Genomic DNA, 26756 nt, shown 5'->3' with positions numbered 1-26756 from the left:
ACCCTGAGAAGTGGCGGGCAGGAGCAGAGGGCAGGATCTGGACTCCCTCCAGACACTAAGGGCAGGGTATGGTTGAGAACAGGGAGGTGAGCCAGACAGCCACAGGTGGACAGACCGGCACTTCCGGTGTCCTACTTAACGCCCAGCTGAGCCTGGCTGAGGACGAGGGATGGGGTGTGGGAAGACACCCCCTTCCCCCAAGACACAGGCAGGTACACACCAGCCAGCCTCTCACTTCCCTTTTTATTTCCTCTAAGATCTGCAAGCAGCAGCAGCAGCAGCAGCAGCAGCAGGGAGGGAACCCACCCTCCAGCCTCGGGAAGGGGCTTACCGCCCACGCGGCAGCATTCAGGACACAGCCAGCACCTCAGGCCCCTCTCCTCTGAGGGGCAGGGATTTTCATACCCACATGCACACACACATGCCTGCACACTCTGGACACTGCACGGCTGAGATCTTAGGGGTCACCTGTTCACTGATCCCACAAGCCCCCAGGAGGCAGCAGCAGGCAGACCCCTAGGCCCAGAGAAAGGGCAGGGCTGCACCCTGGTCTCCTCCAATCCCAGGAGCAAGAAGGTCTGATCCTAGCACGGGGGACATCTTCAGTCCACGGAGCGCTGCTTTGGGGATTTTTTTTTCCTTTTTATCAAGTCCCTACAAAAATAGAACTTCTCTTGGTATTTATAGGTCCCCGGCGCCTGGCTCTGTGCGGAGGTTACAAGTAGAAAAGCCACGAGGCATTCCCTTTGGCTGCTCAGGCCTTGACTGCCTGTCACCCAGGCCCCTCAGAGGCCTAGGCAGTCACCTCAGGGCTGCCAAGCACCTTCAGGGGGCCCTCCCAGTGGGTGATGTACTCCCTCTGGAGCCGGGTGCGATAGTAGAAGAGGTAGCAAGGTAGCAGGAATCCCAGCAGTGAGAACAGCAGGAGGCCCAGATTCACCTTTAGGGCAAAGAGAGAGAGAGAGAGAAAAGCGGGTCAAGTGGGTACCTGTTCACCCTCATGACCCTCAGCGATCCTCCTTAGCCTCCCACAGGGAGGAGAAGGCAGCCATTTTTAGTCCAGGTCCTGGGCCAGAATGACAGACAGAGCCAGTACTCGCTGTGTGCACTCACTCTCCACCAGCGTCTCACTGAATGTCCGGCGGCCTTAGAAAGTGTCAGAGCCTGGTTTGAACCCCAGCTAATGCTGGTGCCCAAATGATCTGGTGCTGTCTGGGCAGCCTGGGCTGGGAACCTCGACCTTTGAGGGCGTTGGCAATGGGATCCCATTGGGAGTGGTGCTCCCAGGCGGTCAACAGCACTGGGGTGCATCCTGGGATAGAAGGCCTGGGTCCGAGCCCACCTCCTGTGGGCTCGGACGCAGCGCACATCCCACCCTGCATTACTCACGGTGTGGCTCTGGGCAAGTCACCCTAATTCGACGCACCTCCTTCTCTGGGCCATTGTGGCAACGTGCAGTACAAAACACACGGTGCGCTTGGCACCGGGTGGGCACGTGGGAGGTGGCAGCTGTCACTTCGCCATCATTGTGGCGGGGTCACTGTGGGGAGTGGGTGGGCCCTCGACGCAGATATCAGCTTTAGGGAGGTGAGGTCAGTCCGATGTAAAGAAAAGCCTTTCCGACAAGGACCACAGCTGCCTCCTTGTACGGGACCGGCACCCCATCGCCGCGGGCGTTTGACTAAGAGGGTCTGGAGGAACCCCTTTCTAGGGGCTCTGGAGAGAAGATCCCTGCATCGGGTGGAACTGGACTGGATCAGGACTGGGTCACTGTACAAATCACCTGGGAGCTGCCTGGGCCCAGGCCGAGAGATGCCGATTCAGTAGGCTGGGGAATCTGCGGGCGGGTGTGATGGACAGCCAGCTTGGGAACCCCCTGATTAGAGACCTCCAAGGTGCCTCCTGGCTGAGATAAGAGCGAGGGATCCCATCACACACAAGAGCCCCCATCCTCAACTCCTTGGGTGTACCCAGGAAGGGGGATCCTGTTGCCCCCATGCCACCCCCCCACCCCGACTTCTCACCCAGAAGGGCTCTCCTTTCAAGGGTCCCACCATGGCCATGAAAAGCGGCTGCTGGAGCAGGGCAAACACAGCACTGATGAGGGACTGCAGGCCCGTCAGTGTCCCGAAGTGGTTGGACGGGTACCTGCCAATGAGAGGAGGGAGGGCGCATTGTGAGGCGCGTGGTCCTCTCCAGCCCCACCCTTTGTCCCGTCCCTCCCTAGATATCACTCTTCGTTAGCCAGGCAGGGCAGAGCTTAAGAGTTCAGGTTCTCTGCACGTGCCCTGGCCTCAAGGGTGTATGCTGTGACTTCACGGCTACTGAGCTGGGTTCTGACACCTACTGTCTGTGTGATAACAGCAAGTTACTCAACCTCTCTGAGCCTCACTTTCTTCCCTAAAAACAGGGATAGCACTAACCTCACTGGGCTGTTTGTTTATTCTTTTAACACATATTTATTGAGCTCCTGTGACGCCAGGCACTGTTCTAGGTGGATGGAGATACGGCAATGAACCTAACAGATATGCAGGTGGCATTCTGGCGACGGGTGGGGGTTGGGGGGCGGCACGCAGGTGGTCGTCACACAGCAAGCAAGAGAAATGCACCGTTGGGACTTCCCTGGCGGGCCAGTGGTTAGGGCTCTGTGCTTCAACTGCAGGGGGCACGGGTTCGATCCCTGATCTGGGAACTCAGATCCCACATGCCGGGTGTGGCCAAAAAAACAAAACAAAACAAAAACGCACGGTGTGTTAGAAAGTGGTAAGTGCTATGGAGAGAAGCTCAGCAGAGAGAGGGGGGTGAGGGTATCTAGGGGGTTGCGACTGTAGACAGGATGGCCCGCAGAGACCACTGAGACAAGGACAGCTGGAGAAAGGCCTGGAGAAGGTGAGACGGCTGGGAGCCTTGTGGATATCTGAAGGAAGCACGTGCCAGGAAGACGGGACAGCAAGTCCAAGGGCCCTGAGGAGGGAACACACATAGGGTTTCTGTGGCATGAGGCAGCCATGTGGGAAAAGCAGGTGAGCGAGGTGGGGAGGTGAAGGAAGAGGTCCCTGGCCGGGCGGTGGGGGGGGGGACCCTGTAGGGCCTTTTAAGCCATAATGAAGCCTTTGGCTTCTTCTCTACGTGAGATAAGACGGGCAGTTGTGGAGTGATGTGAAGAGACTCATGTCCTAACAGGTGTCTCCAGCTCCTGTGTTAACAATACGGAGGGAAAGCAAGGGCGACGCAGGGGCGGCCAGGGGGCGGCGGCAGCGGCCATAACCCAAGCCAGGGGGTGGCACCGCTGGAGATGCTCGGAAGGGCTGGGTTTGGAGGCTGTGGAATGCGGAGCGGGCAGGCTCGCTGGTGGACTGGATGTGGGCTGTGAGGAATGAGGGCGTGGAAGCAAGGATGACTGCAAGGTCCGGCTGGGGCTGCCTCTGAGGTCTGAATGAGGGCGTGGGGTCAGCATCTCACGCCACGCCCACGATGGAGTCATAAGCGCTCCAGGACAGTTACAATTTTGTCACCGCTCTTTTACTCCATCACACACTGGGGAGACCCTCAGCCGTGGAAACCAGGAGGAAGAGGGAACAGGGAACAGGGCCAGGGGGCTGGGGCAGGGAAGGGGGTTGTTTGACATGAAGCAGGGAAGTCAGGAGGCAAGCGAGACTGCCCTCTGGAGGTTTCGACAGGGCTGGCACGGGGAGAGAGGCCACTCCAGGGGCCGCTCCCGAGAGCAGACAGAGGACCCAAGTGTCACGCAGCCAAGGACCTCAGCTGCCCCTAAGGGAAGACGTTCTGCCAGTGGGGTTATCCCACAGTGCGGCGGGCTGCCTTTGAGGAAGGGAGCTCCCTGCCACTAGGAAGCTGGGGCGAGGGCAGCGAGCCAGGCAGCCTCCAGAGCCTCACCAGCCCCGACACAGCAGCAGCCCGGGGAGGCTGCGGAAGGGCGCGCTCAGGGGAGCCCGGGAGCCCAGCTGACTCACACTGCCGCGTAGAGGCCTCCACAGGCCGAGTGGTAGAAGCCTCGGACCATGGTGTGCAGGACAAAGGTCAAAAACTGAAATCAAAAAGAGAGCGGGGAGAGCTGAGAGCTGCGTGGACACAGGAGGGAGGGCGGCCTGCACGCGCCCGCCCCCTCCCAACCCAACCTCCTACAAACACTGCCTGGACGGCCCAGAAAACAGACCCAGAGGACAGGAGCCCTGCTTCCTGGAAAGCACCTGCCGGGTGACACATGCCTGGGGCGGCACTCTGCAGGGCGGGGAGAGCGGGGAGGGTGGAAGTCGGTACCTGGAGGTGTAAGCTGTCGATGAGGCACGTGATGCCGAAACCCACGAGCAGAAGGTTGGTCAGAGTGAAGGCGTTGATGGCATTGGTGAGCTTTTGGATCTTGCGGTAGCGTGGTCTGACGGACTTGGTGGCCACGCCGTCCCTGAGGAGAACAGGCCGTCACGGGCCGCTGCCCCGACCTCCTTGGCAGCCCTCCCCACCCCCTGGGTTCTCAGCCTGGTCCCTCCCCTTTCAGGGTAGCAGAAAAGGGAGAGAGTCATTCCTCCAGCCCTGTGTTTCTCAAAGCGTGGCTCCCCCAGCATCATCCGGAGGTTTTCTTTAAAATGCAGATTCCAGGGCCTTGCCCCAAACATCAGAATCTCAGGTGGTGGGCCCTGGAATCTGCATTTGGAAAACAATCTCCCCTTTCATAAGCACACTGAAGTCTGAGAATCGAGGATGGGAAGGAAGGTGGAGAATGGGGAGCTCTCACACCATCTCTCATCAGAAGCCCCCCAACAAAAGTGTCCCTGCCCACCAGCCTAGACAAAAGTAGATGATACTCTAGGGACAGCCGCTTGGCCCCTGACTGCCCAGCAAGCCCCTCCCTGTAGCATAATCAAGGGCTCTGAGTCTGGCCCAAAGGAGAGGCCAGCAGGCTGAGACAGATGAAGACAGGCCGCCCCACTGGTCTGAGAGAAGGGCCCTGCTGATGGACCATGGCTGTCAGAACAGAGCATAGAGGAGGAAGGCTGGGTACCAGGGCCAGGGTACCACTGGTGGGGAGGGAAGCCGCATCCTTAGTGACTTCTCTCCTAGTCTCCCTCTCCCATCCTCTCAGGACAAACAGGACCGTTTGGATCAACACAAAAAGAACACAAGCAGTCAGAAGACCTTCGTGCGAGACCCAGTGGTGTGCGACTTCCCTGGTGGCGCAGTGGTTAAGAATCCGCCCGCCAATGCAGGGGACACGGGTTCGAGCCCTGGTCCGGGAGGATCCCACATGCTGTGGAGCAACTAAGCCCGTGCGCCATAACTACTGAGCTTGCGCTCTAGAGCCCACGAGCCACAACTATTGAGCCCACATGCTGCAACTGCTGAAGCCCGCGCGCCTAGAGCCCGTGCTCCGCAACAAGAGAAGCCACCGCAATGAGAAGCCCGTGCACCATGACGAAGAGTAGCCCCTGCTCTCCGCAACTAGAGAAAGCCCGCGCGCAGCAACGAAGACCCAACGCAGCCAAAAATAAATAAATAAATAAAATGTGGTGGGGAGAAAAAGACCCACTGGTGGTCTCCAGCCCACAGGACGGCCCCGATGACCCCCGCATCCTGCATTCACACCCTGGTACAGTCCCCTTCCACAAGGTTCCAGAGTTACTCTGTGTGCCTATAGAAGACAACCTCACTCGTGTATGTCACTTCTGAGATGACGTCATGAAAGACCTTGTTGCTTCTGTCCTGGTGTCCCTCCCTCAGCTGTCTTGCTCTGGGGCCAGCCAGCTGCCGTGTCATGAGCAGACTATAGAGAGGCCCAGGTGGGGAGGAACCCAACCTCCTCCAATGGGCGCACGAGTAAGCTTAGGAGTGACTGTCCAACCCGTCAGTACTTTAGATGACTGTGGCCCTGGCCAACAGCTTGACCACAACCGTATGAGAGACCCTGCTATGGTCTGAATGTTTGTGTCCTCCACAAATTGTTATGTTGAAATCCTAATGCCCATGTGATGGTATTAAGAGGTAGGGCCAGGAATTCCCTGGCGGTCCAGTGGTTAAGACTCCAAACTTCCATTGCAGGAGGCCCGGGTTCGATCCCTGGTCAGGGAACTAAGATCCCACAAGCCGCGCAGCAGGGCCAAAAGAAAACAACAACAAAAATAGAGGTAGAGGTAGGGCCTCCGGGATTTGACTTGTGCCCTTATAAAGAGGCCCCACAGAGCTCCCTAGGTCCTTCTATGTGAAGACACAACGAGAAGGCTTACACCCAGAAGAGGACCCTCTCCTGACCATGCTGGCAGCCCGATCTCAGACTTCCAGCCTCCAGAACTGTGAGAAATAAATTTCCATTGATTATAAGCTACCCTGTCTGTGGTATTTTGTTAATACCAGTCTGAACAGACTCAGACAGACTCTGAGACAAAACCACGCAGCTAAGTCATCCCCAGAGTCCTGACTCTCAGAAACCATGAGATAATAAATGTTTGTTGTTTAAAGAGGACAAGTTTGGGGGTGATTTGTTATACAGCAATAGATGTCTAATACACCAACTCTATCTCTTTCTAACCGTAAGGCTTTAGAGCGCACCCTTTATAACAAAGGTTCTGGAACCTACTACTAAATGCTGTGTGATCTTGGGTAAGTTAGTCAACCTCTCTGTATCTCAGCTCCTCACCTGTGAAACGAGGATAATGATGTAGGTACCTACCTCCGGGAGCTGGTGCAGGACTCAATAGGACAATGCAAGTGCCTAGTGCACAGTCAGCATTTGACGTCAGCTCTACTTATTATCAAGCCAGCCAAGTCCCCTCTTAGTGTCAGTTTCCTCATCTGTAAAATGGGGATGTACCCCTTCTCTCCCAGGGCTCTTGGGAGAATGAAATAAGATGCTGGACGTGAAAGCACAAAGCTGTCACCACCCCTGGGCAGGTCACCTAGCAGTGGGGGTGTCCACGCAGTCCTTGATCCGCCAGTCCATGATGTAGCCAATGAGAGGGCAGGTGAGAAGGCACGACAGCTGCATGGCCCCAAAGACGGACGAGTAGAACTCAACTGGGCAGGGCAGGAAGAGAAGTGGGGTCAGGAGCTGACATGACAGATGCCAGCAGCCTAGTGGGCACTGTCACCCACGCCCAGCAGAGGAGAGAAAATGACAAAATCACCTTCTTTTCACCCCCAAATTCTTAGATTCCCCAAACGCCCAGGGTGACAAGGGTGGGTCCAGGCTCCCCCGACAGCAGGCAGTGGCGGGGTGGGTGTGGGCAAGGACCCGAGCTTTTGTCCCCCTACCTGTCTCCGTCACCCTTTGTTTCAGGTCGTCCGTCTCTGTTGGGGGTGGAGGGGGAAAGCCAGGTGAGAGGAGCTCAGCCAGGGTGACCCCCTGCACCTCCATCCCCCGGGGGGCTCGGCTGCACCTCACCATGCTCCTGGCCGCCAGTCACGATGTACTCCAGCATCTTGTTCATCGCGGCCATGTAGAAAATGATCCGCAGCTGGGTCATGCCCATGGTGAGGAGGCTCCACAGGAAGATGGGGGAGCAGAGGCTCTTGCGCAAGGGCACAGACTCTGGGGAGACAGCAGGAGGCGCCCCTGAGCCCCAGACCTTCCACTTGCCTCTGCGTGTCCCAGCGGGTGCGGTTCTAGCAGAGGCTCTGACGCTATGACTTCGGCGAGGGATCAGTTTCTTCAAAAACGAGGGTTCAGCTTTACTGGCCTCCGAGTTCTTGCCCAGCTCTATCACTATCTCACTAGAGCATTTTCTTTTCTTTTTTGGCCACGCTGCATGGCTTGTGGGACCTTAGCTCCCCAGCCAGGAATCGAACCCAGGCCCTCAGCAGTGAAAGTGTGGAGTCCTAACCATGGGACCACCAGGGAATTCCCTCACTAGAACATTTTCAGGGGACCTCCAGGTGTGCACCGTAGGCTCGGCGTGGTAATAATAACTCGACCTACTACTTATTAAGCACTTGCTGTGTGTTGCACACTTGACAGGTATTATCCCATGTAATCAAATTGTACAACAACCCTATCTGCAGCACATTCTACAGACGGGGAGACTGCAGCTCAGAACGCGCAATGACTTGCCCGAGCTCATGGGGCTGGAAGGTGGGATGCAGGTGGGATGGACTCAGCTCACGCCTGTTAACAACTCTGCCATGGGAGGATCGGCAGTGGGGATCAGACTCATAACTTCACAGCATTTTCAGTTTGCAAAGAGCTTCCACGTCCCTGTCTTCATTCAATCCTCACAACTAACTTCCCTGTGAGGTGGGTGTTCTTACTGCTAGTTTAAGAGACAGGGAAGGGCTTCCCTGGTGGCGCAGTGGTGGAGAGTCCGCCTGCCGATGCAGGGGACACGGGTTCGTGCCCTGTTCCGGGGGGAATCCCACGTGCCGCGGAGCGGCTGGGCCCGTGAGCCATGGCCGCTGAGCCTGCGCTCCGCAACGGGAGAGGCCAGAACAGTGAGAGGCCCGCGTACCGCAAAAAAAAAAAGAGACAGGGAAAGTGAGAGCAGGGTTAAGTGATCTACCCAAGCCACATGGCCTGCAATTGGGAAGCAGGACTCAAACCCCCATCTCCTGACGCCCAGGCCCATCGTCCTTCCACTAGTCACAGAGCTGTCACCTTGCAAAGTGGCCCAGGCTGAAGGCAGGTGCAGCTCCTCCTGTAGCCAGCAGGAGGCGCCAAGCAACCAGGTGTCAGAGGACCCAGACTGGAGGCTGGCTCACCTGCAGTATCTGATGCAAGAGACTTGAAGGTTGCAGGGAGCCCTGAGGAAACCAGCCCTCCCACAGGCCTGGACACCCTGCCTCATTCTGGAAGCTGCCCCTCCCTCATCCCAGAAATCCCGCAGAGTACCCCTGAATCTGAGCTTCCCAGAGTTCCCTGGGACTTTGATTTGCCCCCATTCTAGAAACAGGGAGCAGGCCCACCTCTATGAGGGGGTGTGGTGAGAACTGAAGAGGAGAGGATGAGCACCTGGGCATGAGCTCGCTACGCACAAGGACCCACCCTCTCCGTCCCCCACGGCCGGCACCTTGACCAGACACTCACTCTCAGCAGACTTTTCTGAGATGTCACGAACGTCCTGGGACGAGATGAAGATGTCTGCCCCCTCCTCCAGGCTGGGGGCCTTCTGGCTCAGCCGCTGGCCCACAGTGGTCACATAGGTGTAGAAGCGGTCACCTGTCACCTTGTGATCCAGGGCCAGCCCTCTGAGCTTGATCTTCTCCCTGCCAGTAGCCAGGCCACAGCACGTGGGAACCAGCCACACAGAGCCCCCCTTCAACAGCCTGCCTCTAGGGGGTGCCAAGCCCCCCTTTAACCAGCACTGACGGGCCCACTGACAAGCTCCCAAGGGCAGGGCTTGTGTCTGTGTGTCTCAGAGCCCGGCCCAGGGCCCAGCTCAGCACACGCTGAGTGAAGGATGGATGTGCCGTTTTCCACTCGGGCTGTAGCCACGGAGGCAGCACTGAGAACCCAAACTCCGGGGTGGGGAGGCGGAGGGAGGGATAAACTAGGAGGTCAGGATTAACATATACACACTACTATATACGAAATAGATAACCAACAAGGACCCACTGTGTAATACGGGGAGCTCTACTCAATGTTTATAATAACCTATAAGGGAAAAGAATCTGACAAAGTGTACCTATATATATATATATATATATATGAATCACTTTGCTGGACACCTGAAACTAACACAACATTATAAATCAACTATGCTTCAATAAATTAAAAAAAAAAGAACTCAGACTCTGGAGTTCTGATTCCAGCCTTAGATTCCCCCCTCCCCCCTTCAGTGGTACGACCTTAGGAAGGTCACTTTGTTCCCTGTGCCTTTGCTATGAATGGAGTTAATAACACAACCCACGTCACAGAGCTGACTGAGAATGAGCGCTGGGCACAGTGCCTGGCCCACAGGAGATGCTCCATCAGTATCAGCTATTTGACTGGCACCCTAGGTGCCTGGTTGTGGGGCATCACTCCAGCCCCCTGGGGAACTGACTGGGGGGGTAGGTAAAGTTGGCATTCAGGTTGCCCCACAAAGGGTGGGATTTCATTCCTCTATTCCCCCCCTTTCTGGGTCCCCGTAGCACATGGCACTATTGCAACGGTCCCTCCTACTCTGATCCCAACCTCCAAACCTGGACAGAAGAAGACAGTCCCCACGTTTTGGCCGCCTGCTTTATGCCTGATCTACTCAGAACACCTGCAGGTGGGTGGGATCAGGCCCACGGTTCAGATGAGAAAGCGGAACTTGGAAAGCTCAGATGATCGGCAAATCTTGGTTGCTCTGAGTCCACAGCTGCTTCTGTCCATCACACCACCACACCCCAGCCTCCAGATCTGCAGCGGGGAGTCACCCTCCCACCCCACACACCCCGGTCACTCACTTGTAGTTGACTTCCTCCGGCGAGGGAAAGGCTTCACTCGGCCAGTTGAAGGCACAGTTCAGAAAGATGAGGCAGGCCAGGCTTGACCAGGTAAACATGATGGTCATGAAGGACACGCCGGCATCATAGATCAGCTGTCGGGGGAGGGGACGGGCCATGGAGGAGGCTGCCCAGCCCCAGGCCCGCGTCCTCCAGCTGGAGGTAGAACCCTGGCCCCAGAGACCTTAGAGAAGGTCTCTTCTACCCCATTCCTTGTACCCAATTTGCAGACAAAGAAACCAAGACCAGAAGTTAAGAGTTGGATCTAGAAGCCCCACCATCCTCTTCCTTTCTCACCCCAGCCCCCCTCAAGAGGTGTGAAATAGTTCGCACACGGTGCCGAAGGGGACGGCCACAAGCTCAAAATGTCTTTGAAATCTCAATTATTATCTTAAAAAGACACACCAGTGTTGCCTTTGACTCCATACACGTTTGTTTTCACATGAAAGTCATTTCATTTTATGTACGAGAGAGGACGATGAAAGCGCCTGTGTTTTTCCTGCCCCTTCTGGGCACCCTCCCTGGGGGAAAGACGAACCCAGTCTGAGAAGCCTTATCTCACCTTGCACAGGTGTGACAACTGAAAGGGGAGGGGCGTGTGCAAGCACTCTGCCCACAGCCTCCCAACCCCGGGACAAGCAGGTTCTCTATCGATTGGGATTCTGTGCCAACGTTGCAACTGCTCTAGAGAGGAAGCCAGGTATGTAGAAATGTCCTGCCTGCCACCCTCTGCCTGGGATGGCTGCTGTCTCCCCTCCACCCAGGCTCCAAGCTCCAGTGCTGCCTGGGAAAACTGCTCCTCCTGGGCCGCAGGCTTTGGGGCTCTTTCTTCCCCGGGAGCAGGACAGAACTTCAAAGGGCCACACCCGCCAAGATCTGGTTCCTCAAATCCCACTGCCTTAGTCAAGGGAACGGGGACCCCCAGCTCCAGGCCTGCTCCTACCTGAACAATTGTTGGTCACCCCCATCAGTGTGCTCTCCACCTCCTCTGGCGACGGATGCTGAGCGAGTGCCTTCTAAACCAATAAATTAACTGCCCAAGGCAGAATCTGAGGGGCATGGTGCGGCCCAGCTGGAAGGGTACTTTGATATCAGAGGGAGGAAAGAGGCCCCAAACTTGCCCAGAGCTAGAACTCAGGCCTTCCGGCTCTAGGTCCACCAGGCTGACCTGTCTAGGAGCTGGCCAGGCCTGAACTAGCTTGGTGACCTTGGACCCAAGTCATCCAGCTTCTTCAGGGCTGGGGAAGGAGACATGGCCTGAAAGGTGGGCTGAGGCCAAAGAGGCTAGGGCCTTGAAGGCATGTGAAGGGGTTGGACCTGATTCTGTAGGCGAAGCAGAGTGGGTGGATGAGCTAGTCCTCCAACTAAGGTCATTCTGGAAGTCACGTGAATGGCAGCTTAGAGAGGGAAAAGCTTGGAGGCAGGGAGATCAGCTGAGAAAGCACTGGCCCAGGAGCGAGGATGAAGGCCTGGACAGAGCAGCAGAGAAGTCAGACCCACTGGTCCACAGCAGCACCTGGGCTCTTCCCATGATGCTGCCGTGCTTTGCCCTGCCGTGGTGGGAACTGACCTCCGCCTGGCAGGAAGTAGGTCACCAGATATCCTATGCGCCCAGCCCCACCCAGGTCTTGCGTCAAGGCAGAAGGAAGGCCAAGCGACCTCACTGCCCACCAGCTGCCCACTCCCCAGGCAGCTCCGTACCTTGATTCCCGGGTACGTGATGGCAGAAGAGGCATAGGAGCCGATCATGAGGGCCATGAAAGTGGAGCGCAGGTTCCCAAACATGTTGGGCAGCTGAGAGAGGAGAGCAGTGTCAGTGAGCAGGGAGACCCTGACACCTGCCCAGGGCTCCCCTTTCTCCGCCCGAGCAAGCTTGGAAGTTTCTAGCCCAGTAGTCCTCAACGTGAGCTCCAGGAACACCAGCCCCAGAGTCGCAACAGAAAAGTTCTAAGGCAAAATCAGGGTCGGAAACTGGGCTGTGCTCCCCTCCCACACAAAGAAGTGCTCACAAAGAGAAGTTCTGTTTAACCCCATGGTTTCCCAAGTTACTTTTTTTTTTTTTTGCGGTATGTGGGCCTCTCACTGCTGCGGCCTCTCCCGTTGCAGAGCACAGGCTCCGGACGCGCAGGCCCAGCGGCCATGGCTCACGGGCCCAGCCGCTCCGTGGCATGTGGGATCTTCCCGGACCGGGGCACGAACCCATGTCCCCTGCATCGGCAGGCGGACTCTCAACCACTGCGCCACCAGGGAAGCCCCCAAGTTACTTATATATGGAACCCCTTAATCATGACTCGCCTCTTAATAACCCATGGGTTAGGTGTTTAAGAAACACTAACCTACAGCAACTCCTTTGACAGATGAGAACACTGAGGCCTGGAGCGGGAAAGGAACGTACTCAAGCTCACAGAGCACGTTACTGACTTTCTCCCCTGTCCTGGCCATCCGAGTTCTATCCCAGAACCCAAGACTGTGACCATGGCTGGCTCTGTAACAGGATGGTGCCCCTTAACCTTCTCGGTGGCCCCAGAGGCCCCCAGTCCATGGTTTCTACTGAGCCAGGACAAGTAACAGGATGGCTAGGGAGGTGAGGGTGGGAGTAGGGGGGAAACAGGGCCAGGCCAGGTGTCCAGAAGAGGAGGCTCTGACCCACAGGGCAGACCCAGAATTCCTACCAGTAGAGAACTGACCGTGTGTTCTACTCACTGGCCTGAGCCGGGCCCTCAGGGGAGGGAAAAGCAAAGTCACCCAGCCCTTTGTGTGCTCCCACCACTCCCTCCTCCCCCCAGTCCACAGATCCCACGGCTGGAAGTGTCTTAGATGCCATGCAAAGCTAAAACCCTCTCCACAGAGGGAAGAACGGGGCTCCAGAAGGGGATCTCAAATAGCTCTGGAGGGGAAGGCGAATAAACACAGAGGACTGACCCATCAACCTCGAAGCGGCTATGAAAAACAGCTGCGGCCGCCCTGACCCCCTGGCACCCTGTCTGTGCGAGGCGGGCTGCAAGGACGCCATGGAGAAGCGCTAGGGCCGGGGGAGCGGCGGGGGCCTTGGCGCCCCTCACTACCCCCCGCTAGGGTCCGAGAGCGCTGTCTCCGCCCAGCACGGCCCAGGCCGGCCTGGCTGGACCGGCAGGGCGCTGGCCGTCCCGGCTCGGATCTGTCCTGGCCCGCGAGCGGCACAGGAGCCGGGGGCGGGACCGGAGCCGGGTCCTGTCATTGGTTGGAGATTACGGTGGCGGAGCAGGGGGCGGGCTGCGGGCGGAGAGCCCCCTAGGCCCCAGGGCAGGGTTCAAGGTTAGGCCCCGGAGGGCAGGGGAGAGAAAGGCTTTAGGGCCTTGAGCCAGGGTGCGCAGCGTGGAGAAGGGGCTGCGGAGGGAGGCGGGGATGAAGCGATCCGCTTCCTTAGAAAGTTGTGAAATGTCCTGGGCTGGAATTAAAGGCAGTTGCTGGGCGAGGTGAAATTCAGCCAAAAAACACCCAGTTTGGCGGTCAGGCGGCCCTCCTCTGAGATAAACAGCCCGAGGCTGGCCGGCCAGGAACCCCTCCTCCCACCACACACGCTGAAGCCCTTAACCCTTCTGCACACTCACTCGCATATACACTTAGAGTAACACATGTAAGAGGTCAAGCCAAGTGAAAAAGCCCTTTCTGTAGGTCAAGCACAGTCAAGTGTCGGCAGTATCATATGGCTCAACCTAACACACTCACAAATACAGCCACCTACCCATGGACAGCACCACATATACACGTGGCAAACAAACACACGCCCACTGTCTCAAGCTGCCCACCGCCCTTACTTTCGCATTACCCAGTCTTATTCTTTCCAGCACTTACGACTAGGGATATCATTTATTAGTTTACTTGTTTTTAGGGTTGTCTGTTCCCCCAATTCCTGAATATAAGTTCCAGAAAGGTGAAGAAGTTGTCAGTTCTTTCTGTGCTGTGGCCCCAGGACAGAGTTCAACAGATGTATGGGCTTGGGACACACACACACACACACACACACACACACACACACACACACACACACACGTGCATTTGATCTGCGTCCACAGGTCCTTCTCCCACCCTCACTCTCACTCACTCCTGGGTGACCTGCTGCCGAGTCGGGACCTGTCATACTCACTGTGAGTGAAGAGAATGTTAGGCAGATGCCACCAAAACCATTCAGGGACAGGGCCAGGAATATCAACGGAGACAGAACTGGGAAGCGGAGAGGGATGAATGAGGCACTGGGGAGCTGTGGGAGGTTAAAGGCAGGAGCTGGGGTAACACCCACCTTCATCCCACCCATTCTCTTCCTGTGGGGACGCGAGAGGCCAGACATCTCACCTTTGGTGTCCCAAGAGGCCAGGGCCATGAGGGTGCAGGATGCAGCGAAGCAGGCGCTGTGGAGATGCAGGGGAAGGGGGAGGGGCTGAACACTCTGTGCCTCCCCTCCTCCTGCCGCACCAGTCCTGCCCTGCAGCTCCCCAAAGCCCCTTCCAGTTCCCCACAGCCCAGCCACCTCACCTGCCAATCAGCCGCATGGGCCGGGGCCCGAAGCGGTCCATGAGGATCCCCAGCGGCAGGGTGGTGGCGCTGAGCACGAAGGAGCCGATGGTGAAGCCCAGGTTGAGCATCTCTTCCTGCTGGTTACAGCTCAGCCACTGATGCTGCTCATCCTGGCTGGTGTTGGTGGTGTTCACAGCTGAGGAGCGGGAGGGGAAGGCAGCACGTGACCGCGGGAGCAGCTGGGCACAGGACAGAGGCCTGGGATCGGGGGTCCTGCACTCAAGTCGCATGCCTCTGCTTGGCTGCTAACTGGTGACTTTGGAATTATGCCTACTCTGGTGGGGAAGGGGCTCCATAAGCGGCAGCAATCAGTATCTGACCCAGGGGGAGTCATACACCCAACCTGAGGCCTCAACTAGCTCACATGGAATCACGGACATCGAAGTATTTACCAAACTGAAATATTCACTCAGTGTCCAAGCTTAAGGGGTTGAGGATCTCCAATAGGATCCACCCAATAGGATCCAATAGGAAGCACCCTCGAATCCAGGACAACATCAGTGGGTGATGCTCAAATGATGGAACAAGAATTCCCTTAAAACTTAGAGGACGCTTCCCCATACATGACGTTCTGATAAAATAAGAGCTACTGTTTGTTGAGCATTTAACTGTGTTCTAGGCACGTTCTCAGCGGTCACTGTATTAACTCACGACAGCCCCAGGAGTCAGCTAATAAAGTGTCCCCACTCTCCAGGTAATGAAACTGAGGCGCAGAATTAGGACCACGGCACTGCCCTCCGGTGCTCCTCTGCAAGTCCCCCTCCGAGAAGACGCGTCCTCCAGGTGAAAGGCCAACTTGGAGTTGTGTCAAGTTAATGAAAAAGGCTGGCGGCGTGGGAAGGAGGCGGGTTTCATTTCACCCCATGCTCGGTGAGTCACGAGGTGGCGGCTCCCCTGCCTCCTACTTGTTACTTAGGCATCACTGCCAAGGGCAAAGTCAGGGTGCACCTGGAAGGTGGACAGACCAGGGTCTGAATTCCCACCGCCATCCCTACTAGCTGTGCAACCTTGGACAAGTAACTTCCTCTCTTTGAGGTTCAGGCCCCTTGCCTGTAAAACGGAGCAGAGAATGCCTAACCCAGGCTCCTTAGGAGATTCAGTTGGAGAAGGGTCCTGGCCCAGAGAGGGTGTCCTGAAACAACTGATGAAGGGGTAGATGATGGCCCCCTGGGGGAGCCACGGTGTGGCGAGCCTCTTCTCTAGGTGCCGGGGAACTCACGGTGAGTAAGACAGGAAGCTCTCAGCTCTCCTGGGGCTTGTATTAGATAATAAACAAGGAAACAAATGGACACGGATATAGAGTCACAGGTGCTATGAAGAGAACAAAACAGGAAGATGTGATAGTGCTGAATGCTGGGAAGGGGAAGTATCTGCCCTCCGTGGTGACAGCGACCCCTGACTTCAGGTATCCAAAGGGCATGCAGACGGCAGAAAGCTGACATAAGGAAGAAGAGAATGAATTCTTTTCAAAGCATGAGTGCTGGCCAACCAGAGGAGAAAGCCCCTTGGGCAATGGGGTGCTCAGGTACCTGAAAGAAGGGGTTAGGGGTTTAAAGCACACAGCCTCTGGGGTTCAGGCTAGCCCCCCCCCCAATTTAGTGATCTTCATCGTCACTGTTCATTTCTCCACCAGGTTTGTCTGCACCTGTTCATTCAATCTACATACACTTAAGGACATCTACTGTACGACAGGCACTGTGTCGGGACACTGGGTAAAGCAGGAAGAAGCGCAATGCTAATTTAGACCAGAGGCTACAAACAGGTGACCAGCAATGAACCCCACCCATATTTTGCTTGGCTTGCAAATTTTAATTGGGTACCAGTTTAAAATCAGGAGTTATCACCCCAAAATCCAGAAGTCTGGCTTCTCTTTAGTAAGTCAGAAGGTCTGGCCATCGCTGGAGCCGAGGAGAGACCACTCCTTTCCACCAGGGCTTGCCCTCTCTAAGTCACCCACGTCCTCACCTCTTCATGAGCTGTCAGACATCTGCCATCTTCTATCTGCCCTGATTGGCCCTATTATTATTAGGTTTTCTATTGAAGTATGTTTGACACGTAATATATTAGTTTCATGTGTACAACATAGTAATTTGATGTTTGTATACATTACAAAATGATCACGACAGTAAGTCTAGTTACCCACCAGATGTACTATTACTGACTGTATTCTCATATTGGACATTACCACCCAATTGTTATTAACTGCCCGGCCCCTGTTGGCATCTGAGTTTGCAGCCCCTGAATTAGACACGGTCCCTGCTCCTCAGTCTTTGACAATCAAATGACACTTTCCCTCACTAGCCCTCAACTAATTAATAGCTACTTTGTGCCACGCTTTTCCATATAGTATATCATTTAATCTTCACAACCTACGAAGTGAGTGTAATGATCCCCATTTTATAGACGATGAAGCTCCAAGAAGCAAGGTACGTCACAGTTACACAACTTCTTACAGGCAGGCCTAGATTCACACTCAAGACCCTCTCCAAAGCCAACACTTCCCCGTTCCCCCAATGGGCCCCTCTATCCTGAACAGGGCAGCTTAGTAAGTTTTCAAAGCCTGCGCTAGTGCTGGCGAGGAAATGTGTTCTATTGGTGGAGAACTCCAGCCTAGTGTATGGCGAATAACCCAAGGTCAATTAATGCATTCACTTCTCTGGTTTAAATTGATCAGCCTCTTGTGAGTTTGACTAATAAGAGCTAGTTCCTAAGGCCTGATGACTCTGAGTGGTTGGATAAAGCCAGACTTCTTTTTTTTTTGCAATGTACTTTTTATTTTTTATTAATTTTTATTGGAGTATAGTTGATTTACAATGTTGTGTTAGTTTTTGCTGTACAGCAAAGTGAATCAGTTATACATATACATATATCCACTGTTTTTTAGATTCTTTTCCCATATAGGTCATTACAGAGTATTGAGTAGAGTTCCCTGTGCTATACAGTAGGTCCTTATTAGTTACCTATTTTATTTTTTAATATTAATCATGTTTTTAATATTATGTTGAAATAATGTTTTGATATGTTGGATTAAATATGTTTTGAAAAATTATTACAACTGTTTTTAATTACTTTTATTGTATTTACTTTTTCATATTTCTTCCCTTGTTTATTTTTTTAGAGTCTACTTCCTTTTCTCCCCCTAAATTGCAAGAAACAGTTAATATCAATAGCTCTTGCTACTTCTGTTTTCTTTTGCATTTAAAAAATTTTTTTTATTGGAGTATAGTTGATTTACAATGTCACATTAGTCCTTATTAGTTATCTATTTTATATATAGTAGTGTGTATGTGTCGATCCAAATTTCCCGATTTATCCCTCCCCCTCCCTTTCCCCCTTGGTAACCATAAGTTTGTTTTCTACATCTGTGACTCTATTTCTGTTTTGTAAATAAGTTCATTTGTACCTTTTTATAGATGAAGCCAGACTTCTGAACCAAGAGGAAAGCCAAGCCAGCATGCAAAGATCTCTGTCCATGTCCATTACAACAGGAGAGGTCTCTGACACCTAACCTCTCCCATTTTATAGACAGGTGAAGCATGGGGTGCAACAGGGAAAACATACGCAGTAAGTTAGTGATAGAGGTGGGCTTAGAAGCGGGAGAAAATAGCGTTTCTCAAAGTGTGGTACGCACAGCATGTGCGCACTCAAGATGGGTTTAGAGGTACAGATGACCCTTGAACCTCAGGGGGTTAGGGGTCTCAACCCTTCCCCCGTGCTTTGGAAAATCCGCCTGTAATTTAGTCAGCCCTCCCTTTGTGGGGTCCCTCCGTATCTGCGTTTCTGCAGCTGCAGATTCAACCAGCCACGGAGCGTGTAGTCCTGTACTATTTACTGTTGGAAAAAATCCTAAGCAGTTCAAACCCGTGTTCAAGGGTCAACTGTACAGGTAATGGTTTTTGATGTTTCATAGTTATTAGTTATTTGCATGTGTATCAGACACACATATACATATATGTATGTATTAGAAATATATACGTATGATGTATGTGTGTATGTGTGTCTGAGTAACATCAAACTCAAGGTTCCAAGAGTATTACACATTTTTTTTAAACAGGATCTTTAGTTTAATTTAATTTAATTAATTAGTTAATTATTTTTTGGCCACGCCGCACAGCTTTCAGGATCCTAGTTCCCCAACTAGGGAATGAACCCTCACCCCCTGCAGTGGAAGCGCAGAGTCCTAACCACTGGACCGCCAGGGAAGTCCCAAGAATATTACACTTTAAAATGAGGCTTTTTATTTTTTAAAAAGTGGATTGATTTAAAAGGAAGTATTAAGTAAATAATAGTACCTATGGCACACAGAAATGGTAAAATCATGAAGGTGAACTGCAAATGACTACGTCTAGGAAACACGGGAGAGAGGATCATGGTTAAGCATTCTTCGTGTCCAAATTCTGGCTCACTAGCTGTGCTGCTGAAACTCAGAGGCTCTGCTATCCCATCTGTGAAATGGGGATAGTGACTGCAGCCATGTAAAAGGTGGGCTCTAAGGACTGCTGCACACACACAGTACTCACAAAATGATCCCAGGTCTCTGAGCCCTTCCTCACCATCCCCCACCCTTGCCCCATCATTCATTCTCCTGCAGCTGACATAGCCACATTCACCACAACACCCGCAGAACTGGGCTCTGGCTACTTGTCTTCTCTGTGACGGGGCTCCCCCAGGGAAACTCTTAATCCTAAGGCCTCGGAGAAAGGTTCTGGGGCTGAATACTCACTCGGCTCCTTATTTATTAGCTGTGTGACCTTGGGGAAATTACTTAGCGTCTCTGAGCTTCAGCTTTCCCTTCTATAAAAAGAGTTGTTGTGAGGACTAAAGATCTAACTAGCAAATAGTCAATGCTTGATGAACTTTAGCTACTGTTTTATTATTTTGGCACTTATGCTGGATATGCAGCTGTGTGTGAGAAGCTGAATTGCCCCTGCCTACTTCTGAGTAAGAGTCCTCTTTAGCTGTGATGCCCCAACAGGTGGGTCAACCATCTACCCCAGGGTGTACCTCAAAAGAGGGAGAGCAGAAACCTGAGAAGACAGAGGGTGTGGCCAGGGAACCCCAAAGGCGACACTAATGAGCACCTCAGTAATGAACTTGGGACTTCCCTGGTGGTCCAGCAGTTAAGATGCCACGCTTCCATTGTAGCGGGCACAGGTTCAATCCCTGGTCATACAAAAATTAACTCCAAATGGATCAAAGGTTTAAATATAAGAGCTTAAACCTTAAAACTCTTAGAAGAAAACACAGGCGTAAATCTTTGTGACCTTAGATTAGGCAATGGTTTCTTAAACATGACACCAAAACACAAACGGCAAAAGAAAGGACGGCTTGGACTTCATCAATATTAAAAACTTTTATGCTCCAGACCTAGAAAACAAACTTACGGTTACCAAAGGGTAAAGGAGGGGAGGGATAAATTAGGAGTTTAAGATTAGCAGATACAAACTACTATAGATAAAACAGATAAACAATAAGGACCTACTCTATAGCACAGGGTACTATATTCAATATCCTGCAATGAACCATAATGGAAAAGAATATGAAAAAAAATATGTACATATATGTGTGTGTACATATATATATATACATATATATATATGAATCACTTTGCTGCACACCAGAAACTAACACAACATTGTAAATCAACTATACTTCAATTTTTAAAAAATAATCCAAAAAAAGAAAGAAACTTTTGTGCTCCAAAGGACACCATGAAGAATATGAAAAGACAACCCACGGTGGGAGAAAAATTTTGCAAAAACTATATCTGATAAGGGACTCGTATCTACAGTACAAAGAACTCTTACAACTCAATAATAAAAATAACCCAATTTAAAAATGGGCAAAGGGGGCTTCCCTGGTGGCGCAGTGGTTGAGAGTCCGCCTGCCGATGCAGGGGACACGGGTTTGTGCCCCGGTCTGGGAAGATCCCACATGCCGCGGAGCGGCTGGGCCCTTGAGCCATGGCCGCTGAGCCTGCGCGTCCGGAGCCTGTGCTCCGCAACGGGAGAGGCCACAACAGTGAGAGGCCCGCGTACCGCAAAAAAAAAAAAAAAAAATAGGCAAAGGATCTGAATAGACATTTCTCCAAGGAAGAAATACCAATGGCCAATAAATACATGAAAAAGCTGCTCACCATCATTAGCCACTAGGGAAATGCAAATCAAAGCCACAAAAATATAACACTTTATGTCCACGAGAAGGGCCGTAATAAAAAAGATAAACAATAACAAGTGTTGTCTAGACTGTGGAGAAACTGGAACCCTCCTACACTGCTGGTGGGAATGTAAAATGGCCCAGCCACTTTGGAAAACAGTCTAGCAGTTCCTCAAAATGTTAAACATAGACTTACCCTCTGGCCCAGCAATTCCATATGGAAGGAAAGCATATGTCCACACAGAACTTGAACATGAGTGTTCACAGGAGCATTACTCATAATAGCCAAAAAGTGGAAACAACCCACATGTCTATCAACTGTTGAGTGGATAAATAAAATGTGGTAGCAAAGGACTTGGAAAGGAACCAAGGCTTGATACGTTTGCCAACATGAATGAACCTTTAAAACATCATGCTAAGTGACAAAAAGCCAGTTATAAAAGATCACCTATTATAAGATGCCATTTATATGAAATGTTCAGAATAGGCAAATCTATTTTTGTCATGGGCAAACCTGTAACAGAAAGTAGATGATTGGTTGCCTAGCGCTTGAGGGTAAAAGAACAGGTTGGGGGAGAGGTACTGCTAGTGGGTCCAGGGTGACTTTTTGGGGTAGAGAAAATGTCCTAAAATCGGTGGTGGTGATGGTGGTACAACTCTGAATAAACTAAAAACCATTAACTTGTATACTTTAAATGGGTGAATTGTAACATATGTGACTTATATCTTAATCTAGCTCTTATCCATATTTTTAGAAAGGTGGAAGGGTGGGCAGCAAAAGGGAAGGAGCTTTGGGGATGATGGAAATATTCTAAATATTGACTGTGGTGACGGTTCCCGAGGTGTGTAAATTTGTCAAACCTCATCAAAATGTGTGATGTAAATTAATCTTCAATAAAGTTGATTAAAAAAACAGGTGGGGCTGCCCTGGTGGCGCAGTGGTTGAGAGTCCGCCTGCCAATGCAGGGGACACGGGTTCATGCCCTGGCCTGGGGAGGATCCCACATGCCGCGGAGCGGCTGGGCCCATGAGCCATGGCCACTGAGCCTGCACGTCCGGAGCCTGTGCTCCGCAACGAGAGAGGCCACAACAGTGAGAGGCCTGCGTACCGCAAAAAAAAAACAACAGGTGGAGAAGGCAGGAAGAAGCCACCGGATGGGCAGCAGCAGGCAGCACAGGGCAGGTCTCTCCAGCCTCCAGGGTAAACAACTCAGGGGACCTGGACTCCTGGCCTCTGTTGGCAAAGGGATCCCACACCCCTCTGTTTGGTTCTCTCAGCCGCCCTGGGGCACCCAGCATTTCGCCCCAAGCCAGCTCCTCCTGATCCAACCTGCCTCCCTGGCCAGCTGCCAACTCTAATCTCCACCTCCTCAGGCTCCGCAGCGCCCTGTCACTGGGGCCAGGAGATGCATGTGCATCCTTGCATCCTCGGGGCCACCTGCTGCTTCCTTACAGATAAGGTTGGCGGGGGGGTTGGAGCAGAGTGCGTGCTGCCCAGAGATCAAGAGCACCCCAGCTCCACCCCCCAAGGCAACGGTTTTCTCCCACAGCCAAGGCAGACGCCTGCAGGGAGTGGAGTTGAGGAGTTGGGAGAAGCTCGGAGAAGCCAGCAGAAGCCAGGGATGACCCTAACATGGATCAAGCGCTGTTGACACTCAGCACAGATAACTTCCTCTTCTTCCCATTTTGCAGGCCGGGCGACTGAAGCTCAATGTTTTAGGGAACTCGCCAATGTCACCCAGCTGCTAAAAGTGCTGGAAGGTGGGATTCTAACCCAAGCTGGCCTTCTTCCAAAGCCTGTTCCACAGCAAGGAGGTTGGAGGAAGAGGATGGGGGGGGGGGCAAACTCCACATCCCTCGAGCTCCTTAGGCTGAGCTTGTCCGCACAGCTCTCTCCTTCCCAGAAAAGAAAGATACCTATCAGATCACGAGAGCCTCAAGTCCCAGACACTAGAAGGGCGACTCCTTGCCTCCAGGCACCTGAAGACGGCAGGGATGTGGTTACTGCTCCCAAGGATTGTTAGAATTCTCACTCCTGCATCCACAGCCCCTGATTCAAAGCCAAGGTGACCAAAGTGGAAAACAGGGGCCGTCCACAAGTGGGGGCCTTGAGGAAATGAGGCCATTAACTTTGTACAAATGGTTCCTTGAAGACCTGGGGGCTCAAGTGGCCTGGAAAAGGAGAAGCACACTGCCTCCCCCTCCCTTTACAATCAAATCCAGCTTGCAGGCTCTCCTTTGCCTCACTCAGCCTTACAATAGAAAGAAATCCCTCACCCAGCTAGTAGCTGCTGCACTTCTGGGAGTCGCCACCTTGCTCGAGACCTGAGGCTGCAAAGGGATCAGTCCCAGGATCTGGACGCCCGCAGGACACCTGGCGTTCAGTGAAAACTGGATTCGAAGAATGAGGTAGAGTGGGTCATTCTCTAGAGGAAGTTTGAAGAGGTCAAGAAGTGGGGCCGCCCAGTCCCCTGCGGAGCGCTCGGTCTTGAGCAGCCCGGCTTTCTGTCTCCTTTGCCGGCGACCACCTTCCCCCTCTGCTGCCCCTCCCGAGTCCCACCGGCCCCTTCTCGGGCATACCTGAACACATGCTGGAATAGAAGCCCTCGTTCTTGAGCATGATCAGCAGGGAGCTCCAGCCCAGGAGCACCGCGGAAAAGAAGAGGTTCTCCAGCACGGCCGTGCACGCCATCCACCAGCGCCTCCGGTACGCCTCCTCCAGCGTGGGGGCCATACTGGTCGCGAGCCTGCCCAGGAGCAGAGCACTGAGCGAAGGGCCCAGAGGACCGAGAGAAGCATCCTGTATCATGATGGCTCCCGAGACCCCTCGAGCCAGCCCGCAAGGGGGCCTTCACGGAGGCCCCATAGAGCCCTGGGCTTCCCAGCGGGTGCCGCCGAGCTGGCTCTGGGCGCACTGGCAGCGCCAGGGGCGCACGAGGCGCTGGGCTCCCGCCGTGTCGCTATCAGAGACAAGGAAGGTCCTGTCTGTGCGCAACAGCTTTTTGGCGCGCTGCCGGGCTCTTCCACCCTGGCCAAGGCACGCAGAGCCCGGCTCCCGGGGACCAATCCCGCACTTCCCCAAGTCCCCAAAGGTCAGCAAGGGTCAGGGCGCGCTCTGAAGCAACCGCTGGCCAGTATCCGGCCTCCCGCTCCAGGAAGGACCCCCAGAAGCAAGCAGGGGGAGGAAGGGGAAGTCTGATGTTAGCTCAAGGACACCCTCCCCTCTTCCTGTTGCCCCTATAAGACCACTCCTCTTCTCTGGGGCCGGGCTTCAGCAAGCCCTCCCCCTTTCCGCACTAGGCGACCCAAGTCCCTACAGTCTCTCGCTCTAAGCCGACAGCTGCCACGTGGAAGGAGACCCAGGCAGGCCCTCCAGCGCCGCCGGCGCCACCCACTCACACGGGCACCCAGCTGCGAGCCGGGGAACATGCCCGCCCTCTCTCGCCCGGGGAGGGGGCTCGGGCACCCGCAGGAAGTCCGACGGCCGCTGACTTTATAAGAGCAGTGGCGGCGGAGGGGCTGGCGGGAGGGTGGGTTTACCGGAGAGAGAAGGAGCCCGAGCACCCACCCCCACCCCCTCCGCCTAGGCCACTGCCGGCGCCGCGGGAGAAGACGGGGCGCGGGCGGCGCGGGGGCGTAGAGCGGCCGGTGAGACCGAGAAAAGCAGGGAGGAGAGGGACAGGAAGGGCAAGAGAGAAAGGGCGCGAGGGAGCGGAGCAAAGCACGAATGCCTTCGCCGGAGGGCCTCAGTACTCTCATCTGTGAAATGGGGCTTTGCATTTAGGAGTTGCCGCAGGTCCGTTCGAACTCCGACAAGAGTGTTTCTCTAAACGGAGGCAGTGCAGCAAGAGAGGGCACCGAGGGGCCAGACCAAAGGGGAAGGAGGGACGCTCTTGGAGAGGCGGGACCCACGGGTTCAGGTAACGGGTCTTTCCTGGGGAGCCTGGAAGTGTCGGTGGGAGCCAGCCGGGTGACTCTCAGAGAACGTTCAGCCCGGGACCCGGACCCCAGCCGCACCCGCTGCTCACCTCTGATCCGGGGCAAACGCGCCTCCTGTAGCCGCCGACCGGTCGGGGAGCGGCGCGTGCACAATTTCGGCGTCCGGCGTCCGGCGGGCCCAGCTCGGAACCGCAGCGGCGCTCGGGGCTTCTCTGCGCGCCGGGTCTGGGCGGCCTCGGAGATTCTGCCGGACAGCCTGGTGTTCTCACCGCCTCGGTGCCATCGGAAGAAGTCGGGGAACGGGAACCCGGCGGGCGCCACCAATCCGCGAAATGAGGCTAGGACGAAGTGGATCGACGGAGTGAACAGTTGTACTTACAACCGGCCGGGGCTGCACCCCGAGGTAGGGGCGGGGGCTCCCTTCCCTAACCCTCCCCCTAGGTCGAGTTTCACGGGCACGTGACTCGTCCTCTGGTCCCCAGATACTCTCCCCGGCACACGCCCCTGCACCTAAAATGTCCACCCTTACTCCCTCCCCCTCCCCTCCCCCTCGGCCCCCCAGACAGAATCGGGGCAGCGCCCTCTGTATCCTTGGTCAAAACAAAGAACAACTCGGCTGGAGCCGACTGACCGCGATGCAGGGCAGCCTTGGGTGGGGTTTTGAACTGTGCACTTGGGAGTAGAGTTTTCCGAGAGGCAGAATGACCCGGGTTTCTTTGTGGAATTAGATCGAGGTCTGAGAGTGGACTTGAAAACTGGCCTGGGTTATCCTGAGCAAGTTGCTTAACCTCTCTGAGCCTCGGTTCTCATAACAATAGTACCTACCTTACAGCAGTACCCACAATAGTACTGCCGAGAGGTGGGGGCTGGAATTGGGAGTTGTGAGGCAGGTAAAGTGCTCATCACAGCGCTTGGCACAAAGTAAGCATAATAAATGTTCACTGTTGTTGTTACTACTGTCATTATTATTATTTTAGAAGATGTGGTGATGGGATGCTTCCAGCCACTTACTGATTCCTGGTAAATCTCTCAACCTCCCAGAGCCTCAGTTTCCTCATCTATAAAATAGAGGGTGAACTGTGGTGTGGATTAATGGGATGAGGTCAAGGGCAAATAAATACAGATGTGAGTTTATTAGTGTGTTGAGAATGATATTCGTGATACTCACAAAGCTCTGTGGGCATGTGAGCAACTGCCCAGGAAGTTCCAGACCCCAGACAGGAGGGGCTCTCTGAACGGCTGAGCCACCTAGCCACGAGAGGAACTTACATTTGCCGAGTGGCTACTGTATGCTGGGCACTTTCCAAACAAAAATTATCATTAAATCGTCCAAACATTACAGGCTCATCTAAACCTCAGAGCTTTTCACAGAGGGAGAAGACTGGAGGCTGGCAGCTGGAAAATGGTGGGCAGAAGCAGGATGCAAAGTCAGGTCTGTCTGGCTTTGAAAGTGTGGCCCTTTCCATTCCTCCAGGTCGGGAAGAAACAGCAAGAGCAAAGGCTTAGCAGCAGAAAATGCACAAGGAGTTCTCTCTGGCAGGAGCATAGTGTCAGGCTCTGATGCTTTCACTTCTCAAAATGAATTACTGGCTCCCAGAACTTCCACATCAAGGTCAAACTCCTTAGTTTTGCACAAGGGGCCCTAGAATAAGGACCCCCATGCCCAAGGCGGTCATGGATGGATCCCTTTGAGA

At 53.9% G+C, this 26756-nt stretch overlaps 1 protein-coding gene across 1 annotated transcript; it reads right to left on the bottom strand.

Moving 5' to 3' along the window:
- Positions 1 to 224: 224 nt before the first annotated feature.
- SLC43A1 (solute carrier family 43 member 1) lies at positions 225 to 25448 on the bottom strand. The gene is made up of 15 exons (XM_060157695.1): positions 25152 to 25448; positions 23704 to 23870; positions 14926 to 15103; positions 14746 to 14801; positions 14540 to 14616; positions 12115 to 12207; positions 10375 to 10508; positions 9029 to 9207; positions 7394 to 7540; positions 7264 to 7299; positions 6909 to 7026; positions 4282 to 4423; positions 3975 to 4048; positions 2025 to 2148; positions 225 to 940 (listed from the first exon to the last, which is right to left on the bottom strand). The coding sequence occupies exons 2-15, from the start codon at positions 23855 to 23857 to the stop codon at positions 794 to 796; spliced, it is 1659 nt and encodes a 552-aa protein (XP_060013678.1). The 5' UTR covers positions 23858 to 23870; positions 25152 to 25448; the 3' UTR covers positions 225 to 793.
- Between the last annotated feature and the right edge of the window lie 1308 nt (positions 25449 to 26756).

Source organism: Lagenorhynchus albirostris, chromosome 9, assembly GCF_949774975.1.
Source record: "Lagenorhynchus albirostris chromosome 9, mLagAlb1.1, whole genome shotgun sequence".
NCBI lineage: Eukaryota > Metazoa > Chordata > Mammalia > Artiodactyla > Delphinidae > Lagenorhynchus > Lagenorhynchus albirostris.
This window is presented reverse-complemented; position numbering and strand designations above follow the sequence as displayed.